The sequence below is a fragment of the Heptranchias perlo genome, chromosome 10, assembly GCF_035084215.1.
Source record: "Heptranchias perlo isolate sHepPer1 chromosome 10, sHepPer1.hap1, whole genome shotgun sequence".
NCBI lineage: Eukaryota > Metazoa > Chordata > Chondrichthyes > Hexanchiformes > Hexanchidae > Heptranchias > Heptranchias perlo.
Genome location: NC_090334.1, coordinates 9,204,986 through 9,217,604, shown reverse-complemented (window position 1 = coordinate 9,217,604; position 12,619 = coordinate 9,204,986). Strand labels below are relative to the sequence as shown.

Below are 12,619 nucleotides of genomic sequence, written 5' to 3'. Positions count from 1 at the left end.
CGGGGACAACTAAAGAGGTAAGGGACAGTTTAAGACATAAGGAAAGGGCATACAAAAAGGCAAAAAATAGCACAGATCCTGGCGAATGGGAAATATACAAAGATCAACAATGGGTCACAAAACAGATAGTAAGAGCTACAAAAAGAGAGTATGAAAAGAAACTTGCAAGGGATATCAAAACCAATACGAAGGACTTTTATAGTTACATTAGGAAAACGAGGGTGGTCAGGAGCAGTGTTGGCCCCTTAAAAACTGAAAGTGGGGATATTGTCATTGACAATGGGGAAATGGCGGACATGTTGAACAATTACTTTGTGTCAGTATTTACAGTAGAAAAAGAGGATAGCATGCCGGAAATCCCAAGAAAACTAATATTGATTCGGGGACAGGGACTCGATAAAATTAATATAAGTAAAGCAACAGTAATGAAGAAAATAATAGCACTAAAGAGTGACAAATCCCCAGGACCAGATGGTTTCCATCCCAGGGTTTTAAAGGAAGTAGGTGAGCACATTGCAGATGCCCTAACTATAATCTTTCAAAGTTCTCTAGATTCAGGAACTGTCCCTCTGGATTGGAAAATTGCATATGTCACTCCGCTTTTTAAGAAAGGAGAGAGAGGGAAACCAGGGAATTATAGACCAGTTAGCCTAACATCTGTTGTGGGGAAAATGTTGGAGTCTGTAATTAAGGATAGGGTGACTGAACACCTTGAAAATTTTCAGTTAATCAGAGAGAGACAGCATGGATTTGTGAAAGGTAGGTCGTGCCTGAAAAACCTGACTGAATTTTTTGAAGAGGTGACTAAAGTAGTGGACAGGGGAATGTCAATGGATGTTAATTATATTTTCGCTGTGGCCCGTCGGAACTGTCGATCGACGAGTCAAGCGTCATATCCCGTTCTTCCGAGGGTGCCTTTCAGCGTCTGTAGGTGTCCATCGCGTTCCTCCTCATCTGAGCAGATCCTGTGTATTCGCAGGGCCTGTCCATAGGGGATGGCCTCTTTGACGTGGTTAGGGTGGAAGCTGGAAAAGTGGAGCATCGTGAGCAGCGAAAAATCGCATAGACCTCCTCAGAAGACTAACACGGGATGCAACCAACAGAGTACCCTTCGTCGTCCAGTACTTCCCCGGAGCGGAGAAACAACGCCATGTTCTCCGCAGCCTTCAACATGTCATCGATGACGACGAACACCTCGCTAAGGCCATCCCCACACCTCCACTACTCGCCTTCAAACAGCCACCCAACCTCAAACAGACCATCGTTCGCAGCAAATTACCCAGCTTTCAGGAGAACAGCGTCCACGACACCACACAACCCTGCCACAGCAACCTCTGCAAGACATGCCAGGTAATCGACACAGATACCACCATCACACGAGAGGACACCACCCACCAGGTACATAGTTCATACTCCTGTGACTTGGCCAACGTTGTCTACCTCATACGTTGCAGGAAAGGATGCCCCGGAGCATGGTACATTGGCGAGACCATGCAGACACTGCGACAAAGGATGAACGGACACCGCGCAACAATCGCCAGACAGGAGGGTTCCCTCCCAGTCAGGGAACACTTCAGCAGTCAAGGACATTCAGCCACCGATCTTCGGGTAAGTGTTCTCCAAGGCGGCCTTCGAGACACAAGACAACGCAAAATCGTCGAGCAGAAATTGATAGCCAAGTTCCGCACCCATGAGGACGGCCTCAACTGGGATCTTGGGTTCATGTCACGCTACACGTAACCCCACCAGCGAATAAAAGTTATCTGTTTTTCATACAACGGGTCATTCTCTGTCTTTCTCTTCTTTTCGGATGTTTCTCCCTCTCTCTGTCTTTTGTTCTGGCTGTTTGTATATTCGGTGGTCCTGTAGGTATAACATCTCTCTGTTTGAACACTTTGATTGCCTTGACAACGGGCAGTTGGAAAGATTATCTGTAATCACCAGGTATTGTTCTCTGACTATAAATGCGAAACGTTCAAGGAATCCCACTCACTCACCTGATGAAGGAGGTAATCTCCGAAAGCTTGTGATTTTCAAATAAAACTGTTGCACTATAACCTGGTGTTGTAAGATTCTTTATATCTAGAGGACTGGAGTACAAGGGGGCAGACGTTATGCTGCAGCTATACAAAACCCTGGTTAGACCGCACCTGGAGTACTGTGAGCAGTTCTGGGCACCGCACCTTCGGAAGGACATATTGGCCTTGGAGGGAGTGCAGCGTAGGTTTACTAGAATGATACCCGGACTTCAAGGGTTAAGTTACGAGGAGAGATTACACAAATTGGGGTTGTATTCTCTGGAGTTTCGAAGGTTAAGAGGTGATCTGATCGAAGTTTATAAGATGTTAAGGGGAACGGATAGGGTGGATAGAGAGAAACTATTTCTGCTGGTTGGGGATTTTAGGAGCAGGGGGCACAGTCTAAAAATTAGAGCCAGACCTTTCAGGAGCGAGATTAGAAAACATTTCTACACACAAAGGGTGGTAGAAGTTTGGAACTCTCTTCCGCAAACGGCAATTGATACTTGCTCAATTGCTAAATTTAAATCTGAGATAGATAGCTATTTGGCAATCAAAGGTATTAAGGCATATGGGCCAAAGGTAGGTATATGGAGTTAGATCACAGATCAGCCATGATCTTATCAAATGGCGGAGCAGGCACGATGGGCTGAATGGCCTACTCCTGTTCCTATGTTCCTAGGGAGTGTACTTCGTACAGGGTATTGTATTAAATGAGGGACTGTAGTTAGTACAGGGTACTGTAGTAAATGAAGGGCTGTAGTTAGTACAGGGTATTGTAGCAAATGGGGACTGTCGTTAGTAAGGGGAATGTGGTAAATGAGGAACTGTAGTTAGTACGGGGTATTGGAGTAATGAGGGACAGTACTTAGTCCAGGGTATGTAGTAAATGGGATACTGTAGTTCGTACACAATATCGTTGTAAATGAAGGACTGTAGTTAGTTCAGGGTATTGTAGTAAATGGAGGACTATGGTTAGTACAGGGTATTGTAGGAAATGGGGGACTGTAGTTCGTGCAGGGTATTGTAGTAAATGGAGGACTATGGTTAGTACAGGGTATTGTAGTAAATGGGGGACTGTAGTTCGTGCAGGGTATTGTAGTAAATGGGGGATTGTAGTTAGTACAGGGTATTGTAGTAAATGGGGGATTGTAGTTAGTACAGGGTATTGTAGTAAATGGGGGATTGTAGTTAGTACAGGGTATTGTAGTAAATGGGGGATTGTAGTTAGTACAGGGTATTGTAGTAAATGGGGTACTGTGGTTAGTACAGGATATTGTATAAATGGGAGACTGTAGTTAGTACAGGGTGTTGTGGTAAATGGGGGACTGTAGTTTGTATAGTATATTACAGTAAATGGGGGAACCATAGTTCATACAATGTATTGTAGTAAATGAGGGACTGTTCTTAGCACAGGGTATTGTAGTAAATTAAGGACTGTAGTTAGTACAGGGTATTGTAGTAAATGTGGGACTGTAGTTAGTTCAGGGTATTGTAGTAAATGGGGGGATGTGGTCAGTGCAGGCTACTGTAGTAAATGGGGCTCTGTAGTTATTACAGGGTGTTACAGTAAATGAGGGACTGTAGTTCGTCCAGGATATTGTCGTAAATGGGGGACTACAGTCAATACAGGGTAATGTAGTAAATGAAGGACAGTACTTAGTACAGGGGGACGTAGTAAGTGGGATACTTATTAGTACACGATATCGTAGTAAATGAAGGATTGTAGTTGGTTCAGGGTATTGTAGTAAATGGAAGACTGTAGTTAGTACAGGATATTAGAGTAAATGAGGGACAATAGTTAGAACAAGGTATTATAGTAAATGATGGACAGTACTTAGTACAGGGTGATGTAGTAAATAAAGGGCTGTAGTTCGTACAGGGTATTGTAGTAAATGAGGGACTGTACCTAGTACAGGGTATTGTAGTAAATAGGGGAATATAGTTAGCACAGGATATTGTAATAAATGGGGACTGTACTTAGTACAGGGTATTGTAGCAAATAAAGGGCTATAGTTAGTACAGGGTACGTAGTAAATGGGATACTGTAGTTGGTACACAATATGGTAGTAAATGAAGGACTGTCGTTAGTTCAGGGTATTGTAGTAAATGAAGGGCTGTAGTTAGTACGGGAAATGTAGTAAATGAGGAACTGTAGTTAGTATGGGGTATTGGAGTAAATGAGGAACTGTACTTAGTACAGGATATTATAGTAAATGGGGGACTGTAGCTAGTACAGGGTATTGTAGTAAATGGGGGACAGTAGTTACTAAAGGGTATAGTAGTAAATAATGGGCTGTAGTTAGTACAGGGTATTGGTGTAAAAGGGGGACTGTACTTAGTACAGGGTATTGTCTTAAATGGGGTACTGTGGTTAGTACAGGATATTGTATAAATGGGGGACTGTAGTTAGTACAGGGTATTATAGTAACTGAGGGTCAGTACTTAGTACACAATATTGTCTTAAATGGGGGACTGTAGTTAGCATAGGGTATTGTTCTCAATGAGGGACTGTACTTAGTACAGGGTATTGTACTAAATGAGGTACTGTAGTTAGCATAGTATATTACAGTAAATGGGGGAACCATAGTTTGTACAGTGTATTGTAGTAAATGAGGGACTGTTCTTAGCACAGGGTATTGTAGTAAATGAAGGACTGTAGTTAGTACAGGGTATTGTAGTTAATGGGGGGATGTGGTTAGTGCAGGCTACTGTAGTAAATGGGGGTCTGTAGTTAGTACAGGGTATTACAATAAATGAGGGACTGTAGTTCGTCCAGGATATTGTAGTAAATGGGGGACTGTAGTTAGTACAGGGTATTGTAGTAAATGGGGGACTATGGTTAGTACAGGATATTGTATAAACGGTGGACTGTAGTTAGTACAGGGTATGATAGCAACTGAGGGTCAGTATTTGGTACACAATATTGTAGTAAATGAGGGACTGTAGTTAGTACAGTGTATTGTAGTAAATGGGGACTGTACTTAGTACAGGGTATTGTAGTAACTAAGGGACAGTAGTTAGTACAGAGTATTGTCGTAAGTGGGAGATTGCAGTTAGTACAGGGTATTGTAGTAAATAAAGGGCTGTAGTTCGTACAGGGTATTGTAGTAAATGGGATACTGGGTTAGTACAGGATATTGTATTAAATGGGGGTCTATAGTTAGTACAGTGTACTATAGTAAATGGTGCCTGTAGTTAGTACAGAGTATTGTTCTAAATGAGGGACTGTAGTTCGTACAGGGTATTGTAGTAAATACAGGATTGTAGTTAATACAGGGTATTGTAGTAAATGGGGTATGTGGTTAGTGCAGGCTACTGTAGTAAATGGGGGTCTGTCGTTCGTACAGGATATTATAGTAAATGAGGGACTGTACTTAGTACAGGGTATTGTAGTAAATAAGGGACTGAAGTTCGTACAGGATATTGTAGTAAATGGGGGACTGTAGTTAGTACAGTGCATTATAGTAAATGAGGGACTGTGGTTAGTCCAGGGTATTGTAGTAAATGCAGGACTGTAGTTAGTACAGGGTATTGTAGTAAATGCAGGACTGTAGTTAGTACAGGGTATTGTAGTAAATGGGGGGATGTGTTTAGTGCAAGCTACTGTAGCAAATGGGGGTCTGTAGTTAGTACAGGGTATTATAGTAAATGGGGGGATGTGTTTAGTGCAAGCTACTGTAGCAAATGGGGGTCTGTAGTTAGTACAGGGTATTATAGTAAATGAGGGACTGTACTTAGTACAGGGTATTGTAGTAAATGAGGGACTGTACTTAGTACAGGGTATTGTAGTAAATAAGGGACTGTAGTTCATCCAGGGTATTGTATTAAATGGGGGATTGCAGTTAGTACAGGGTATTGTAGTGAATGGGAGACTGTAGTTAGTACAGGGTATTGTAGTAAATAAGGGACTGTAGATAGTACAGGGTATTGTAGTAAATAAGGGACTGTAGTTAGTACAGGGTATTGTAGTAAATAAGGGACTGTAGTTAGTACAGGGTATTGTAGTAAATGAGGGACTGTAGATAGTACAGGGTATTGTAGTAAATAAGGGACTGTAGTTAGTACAGGGTATTGTAGTAAATGAGGGACTGTAGATAGTACAGGGTATTGTAGTAAATAAGGGACTGTAGTTAGTACAGGGTATTGTAGTAAATGAGGGACTGTAGATAGTACAGGGTATTGTAGTAAATAAGGGACTGTAGTTAGTACAGGGTATTGTAGTAAATAAGGGACTGTAGTTAGTACAGGGTATTGTAGTAAATGAGGTACAGCAATTAGTACAGGGTATTGTAGTAAATGGAGGTGTCTTGTTAAGCCGAAGTCCCTTCCACCCTCTTATGTGGACGGAAAAGATCCCATGGCACTATTTCGAAGAAAAGCATGGGGGTTCTCCCCGGTGTCCTGACCAACATTGATCCATCAGCCAACATCAGATAATCTAAAACAGAATATTTGCTCATTATCTCATTGCCTTGTTGTTCGCAAATTGGCTGCCGCATTTCCTACATTACAACAGTGACTACACTTCAAAATGTACTTCATCGGCTGTAAAGGGCTTTGGGAAGTCCTGAGGTCGTGAAAAGCGCGATATAAATGCATGTTCTTTCTTTCTACGAAATAAAAACCGTAGACAGACAATGACTGCTCTGAACATCCACAGTGACGAGCAGTAAATGGAGAAATGTTGGAAGTCTGAAATCAAAACAGAAACATGCTCCAAATACACAGCAGGTCAGTCAGGTTAATGCTCTGGGTGCAAACTCTGCAGCTCGAAGCAAAAGGTCTCGACTCAGAAGGTTGAAGGTTAACCTGCTGCGTCTTTTGAATCCAAAGCACTAAAAGCCTTTAAATGTCTGCTGATGAAAGGCTGGCCAGCCGGCACTCACTGCTGCTCCTGTTTCCTTACAGCATCCACTAAGGTGAGCAACAGAATTGTTTACCCCACATTTCAAATGAAAGGGAAATGTTTCAGTTTAAACGGAAAGAGCAATTAGAGAGGGAACTGCATCAAATCACTTCTGATGGGCTCTTTACAGTTTATCTAAAAAAAAACAAAATAAAGGCAAGTCAGGGGCACAATAAGGAATGCTGCTCACGTAACGAGCAATTTGGGCTCTGCAGTAACTTCACTGAGCTGGATGGTGCTGAGACAGACAGACAGACACACACACACACACACACATAGACACCCCCACCCACCAGAAGGTCCCAGTTTCAATCCCTCATGCTGTGTTAGTTACAGTTGGCCTCAGTATCCCTGAGCAAAGGGACCAGGAAATCAACCAGGGTTCCTGCTTCCCGCCGACTGACTCCTGCCGGGAAGAGGGAACGGGCGGATTTCAAAGTGAAGCCAGAATTGGGCACAGCTGCGATGCCCTGCTGGTGGAATGCCCTCCCGACACTCATTTGTCTAGGCTGACACATGAAGGCCAGGCTTGTCAACCCTCTTGGATTGTCCTGGAGTCTCAAGGAATTGATGATGAATCTCCTGTACACTGGTGCGAGAAAAATCACAGGGGCAATAAAAAAAAATGTTTATCTCATATTCTTTGAATGCTTTTGTTTATTAGTTATAAAAATATTGGAGATGGGGAAAAAGGCTGTTTCACTGGACGGGAGCTCATGTGATGAAACCTTCAGGAATATGTCCAACAGAGTTGGCGACCCTGGCGAAGAATGGACACTTGTGGTAAAGTGTTGGAGGCCCGCGGTCATCTATGGAACTGTACCTCAGTAGAGTTGATGCCTTCAGGAGAGGAGGGGGAGGAAATACAAATTGTGCAACACAGCAAGTTGTATGTGGATTGTGGGTTTGTACCAGTCCCACTGGTTTTGCAGGCAGTCCACCCACTGTGATCGCTGCTACCACCCTCAACTGGAGGGGCACTGTTAGCTCCAGGAATCGCTCCTGGCTGCACAAACCGGGAAGAGTCAAAGAGGAGAACAATGCTGCAAAAATGTTAGGCCCCAGGAGTGTATGTTAAAACCCCCTAATAAAAAGAAGAAGAATGAAAGAACTTGTATTTATATAGTGCTTTTCACGACCTTAGGGCCTCCCAACCAATGAGGTACTTTTGAAGTGTAGTCATTGTTGTAATGTAGGAAACGTGGCAGCCAACTTTCGCACAGCAAGATCCCACAAACAGCAAAATGATAATGACCAGACCATCTGTTTTTTAGTGATGTTGGTTGAGGGATAAATATAGGCCAGGACATCGGGGAGACCTCCCCTACTCTTCTTCAAAATAAACCTCATATCTCTCTTAAGTCCAACACCCTCGTACTCTACGGAGCTCCATGAATCGTCCCTACAGGTTGACCTCCGACACCAGGCTGAACCCTGCAGTGCGGTCAGGGGTCTCTTGAGCGGAGACTGCCATGATGGAGCTTCCACAGCAGGCTGAGCACCTCTGTCCATACTTCCTTCTCATCGAAAGAGAAGTATCTTTGAGAACCTTGTATCCCGTGGGGCAAGACCCATTCTTTCCTGCCCTACCTCCTTCATCGAGCTCTGATGTGCTGTGCAAACTCCTCCATCTCTTTGTCAGGTCCTAGTGCCGTTGCAGAGTGACAACAAGGCATCTTTCCCAACAACACTGCCAGCTTTTACTGTCATTCCCTGCGGTGAGTTTGGCATCCTGAATTCAGACTCACCATGTCAGAGTTCTGCTTACACATTGTGCATTCCTTTCAACTTTTTCTCTTACTTTTAACGATTTTTGAATGAGGCATTAAACTGAGGCCTCGTCTACCCTCTCAGGTGGAGGTAAAAGATCCCAGAGCACTATTTCGAAGCAGGGGAGTTCACCCCGGTGTCCTGGCCGATATTTATCCCTCAAACAACTTCACTAAAATAGAGTATCTGGTCATCATCACATTGCTGTTTGTGGGAGTTTGCTGTGCGTAAATTGGCTGCCACGTTTCCTACGTTATAACAAAAAAAATTTCTGTTTTTCTATTCTTCCTACCAAAGTAGATCATTTCACATTTCCCCACATTATACTCCATCTGCCACCTTCTCACCCACTGACTTAACCTATCTATATCCCTTTGCACACAGCTTACTTTCCCACCTAGCTTTGTATGGTCGGCAAACTTGGATACATTACACTCGAACCCCTCATCTAAGTCATTGATATGGATTGTAAATAGCTGAGGCCCAAGCACTGATTCTTGCAGCACCCACTAATTACTGCCTGCCAACCTGAAAATGACCCATTTATTCCTACTCTCTGTTTTCTGTCTGTTAACCAATCCTCTATCCATGCTAATATATTACCCCCAACCCCATGAGCCCTTATCTTGTGTAACAACCTTTTGTGTGGCACCTTACCGAATGCCTTTTGAAAATCCAAATATACCACATCCAGTGGTCCCCCTTTATCTACCCTGCTAGTTACACCCTCAAAAAATTCTATTAGTTTGTCAAATACGAATTCCCTTTCATAAAACTGTGTTGACTCTGCCTAATCATATTATGATTTTCTAAGTGCCCTGTTACTATGTCCTTAATAATTGATTCCAGCATTTTCCCTACTATTGATGTCAGGCTAAATGGCCTATAATTCCCTGTTTTCTCTCTCCCTCCTTTCTTGAATAGCGGGGTTACATTTTCTACCTTCCAATCCATGAGGACTGTTCTAGAATCTAGGGAATTCTGGAAGATCAAAACTAATGCATCCACTATCTCTGCAGCCACTTCTTCTAAAACCCTCGGATGTAGGCCATCAGGTCCAAGAGATTTAGTCCCATTAATTTCTCCAGTACTTTTTCTTTATTAATCTTAATTGCTTTAAGTTCCTCACTCTCATTAGACCCTTGGTTTCCCACTATTTCCAGTATGTTTTTTGTGTCTTCTACTGTGAAGACAGATACAAAATATTTGTTTAATGTCTCTGCCATTTCCTTATTCTCCGTTATAATTTCTCCTGTCTCAGCCTCTAAGGGACCCATGTTTACTTTCGCTAATCTCTTCCTTTTTACATACTTGTAGGAGCTCTTACAATCTGTTTTTATATTTCTTGCTAGTTTACACTCATTCTATTTTCTCCCTCTCTATCAATTTCTTGCTCATCCTTTGTTGATTTCCAAAACCCTCCCAATCCTCAGGCTTACTACTCTTCTTAGCAACACTGTAAGCCACATTGTATGCAGGGAATGGGACTAATCGGATAGCCCTTTCAAAGAGCCGACACAGGCATGTGGGCTGAATGGCCTCCTTCTGTGCTGTATCATTTTATGATTCTATGAACAAATTGCATTATATAGCGCCTTTAACGTAGTAAAACAACCCAAGGTACTTCACAGGAGCATTATCAAAAAACATTTGACAATGAGCCACATAAAGAGGCATGAGGAAATATGACCAAAAGCTTGGTCATAGAGGTCAGTTTTAAGGAGTGTCTTAAAGGAGGAGAGAGAGGTGAAGAAGCGGAGAGGTTTAGGGAGGGAATTCCAGAGCTTAGGTCCTAGGCAGCTGAAGGCACGGCCGCCAATTGTGGGGCGATGAAAATCAGGGATGCAGTCTGCCAACACACTGGCAACTGTTATTATATATGACAACTGGCTGTATGTCTACTGTCACCTGCATACAGAGAATATTCCAGAATGTCCTACTGAAGCCACATTGTACTTGTGTAGCAAAGTGTCTGAGAAGGACTATCCACACAAAGAACCGGGGTCAATTCCTTTTTTTTGCGTGTTATTGGTAGAAACATTGTAAACGTGTTTCTAAATAACAGGGGGTTCTTCCAAATCTTGAGCAGAGGGTTGTAAAAATATCGCTGAGGTCAGATTCATACTGAATTCGGCCGTGAAAGTCCCACCAACTCCTCCTGCTACGGTGCTGACTATACCAGACTTTAGCTGGTCAGGGGAAATTATACTGCAGCCTTCCGTAATAGGCCCAGAAACACAAGCACTCAAGGAGCTCTTATATATTCATCCAGACTAATATAACGTACCGTTGACATAAGCAAACCTACAAAAACAGCTGAATGGTCTACAGAACACCGACTAGTATTTGCCATAACAAACAAACTAGTGTAACTACAATTACAAAAGGCTCTCATCATCTAGTAATTCCACGAGCATAACTGCAGTAACATACTGTCCATGTACAGTACAGAATAGAAGTATATTGCCCCTTTACTCCTGATAACACTGTCCCCTGTACAGTACAGAATAAGGAGTAGATTACCCCTTTACTCCTGGTAACACAGTCCAGATACTTTACAATTGATTCTGAAGATATGGTTTTCCATTTCAAACCTTGTGTCTTTCTTACTCAGAGTTTTAAATTATCAGAAGGTTCCTACCTTGAAGAACAAGACCTGTGCTCTGGATGGTGAAAATAAACACAGCAAAGGGAGAGAGCGGAGACTTTGCAACGATCATCTGCAACGAAACAGCATAGAGGAGGTGCTAAGTTAGAGTGAGGAGTCTTCAGCAACAGGAATTTGCAGGAAACATGTTAGCAATGGTAGCCTCTCACACCACCCCTGTCTTCTTTCAAGCAATAGTGAAAATTTACCAATCCTCACTATTTTGAAGCCCAGAATAAATACAATATTGTCAACTGTCTGCCGCTGAGAGTGGTCGGAATAATTTATTTTATTGCATGTGCTACTCACTATGAGGGTTGTCCATGCCGTGAACCTTTCTTCCCTTTGACACAAACCGTCAAAGCACTCTCCACAAAATGCTTCAGAGGTTAGGGCCTAGACAGCCACCAATGAACAGTACAGGGGTAGAATGAAGCCCTCTCTACGTTGCCCCATTATACACCTCCCAGGCCAAGTATGGCAATAGGTCAGAGATGAAATAAAATTGCCTCTCCCAGGCTAGCTAAAGCTTAGGCTAGTTGCAAAGTAAAATTCCCTCCACTCTGCACCTTAACCCAACCTCAGAAGAGCATCCCCCATTTCAGAAAGTGGTATTTTTGCTTCTCACATCAGCCATCCTTTTGGTCGCAGTGAATTTACTAAATTGTGCACTGCTTTATCCCTGAAGCCACATCTATCCAATTGTAACCAGAGGACCTATAACAAAGGCCTCTCTTCCTGTCCACACACGATCATCGATGGAATCCACCAAGGATCCATTCTTACTGCCTCCTCTTCCTCAACTACACGATGCTCCTGAGCAACATTATGCGCAGACAACACTCAGCTCCACCTCTCTCGACCCCTTCACTGCCTCTGTGTCATCTGATCTCAGCGCTCCTCCAATTCTGGCCTCTTGCCCATCCCTGATTTTGTTCACTCCTGTAAACAATTTTACAACACCAAGTTATAGTCCAGCAATTTTATTTTAAATTCACAAGCTTTCGGAGGCTTCCCCCTTCGTCAGGTGAACGATGTGTTCACTCCATCATTGGCCACCGTGCCTTCAGCTGTCTAGGCCCTAAGCTCTACAATTCCCTCCCTAAACCTCTTTAAGTAAGCTCTGCTCCATCAAGATGCTCCGCAAAACCCACCTCTTTGACCAAGCTTTTGGTCACCTGTCCTAATATTTCCTTATGTGGCTCGGTGACAAATTTTGATTGATAACGCTACTGTGAAGCACCTTGGGATGTTTTACGACGTTAAATGCGCTCT

The 12,619-nt window shown here is 43.0% G+C and overlaps 1 protein-coding gene and 1 long non-coding RNA gene across 5 annotated transcripts in view; one reads left to right on the top strand and one right to left on the bottom strand.

The window, feature by feature from the left end:
- The window catches only part of rad51b (RAD51 paralog B), a 701,871-nt gene that overhangs the window by 281,566 nt on the left and 407,686 nt on the right, over positions 1 to 12,619 (bottom strand). For 3 of the 4 annotated variants that reach the window (XM_067991198.1, XM_067991199.1, XM_067991202.1), the window contains one exon: positions 11,339 to 11,417. The exons of the other annotated variant lie outside the window; for it this stretch is intronic. In XM_067991198.1, the coding sequence (XP_067847299.1) occupies positions 11,339 to 11,417 (79 nt within the window). The remainder of the gene's footprint in view (positions 1 to 11,338; positions 11,418 to 12,619) is intronic. 4 annotated transcript variants of the gene reach the window in all.
- The window catches only part of LOC137326273 (uncharacterized), a 56,772-nt gene that overhangs the window by 23,383 nt on the left and 20,770 nt on the right, over positions 1 to 12,619 (top strand). The gene's annotated exons all lie outside the window — the stretch shown is intronic.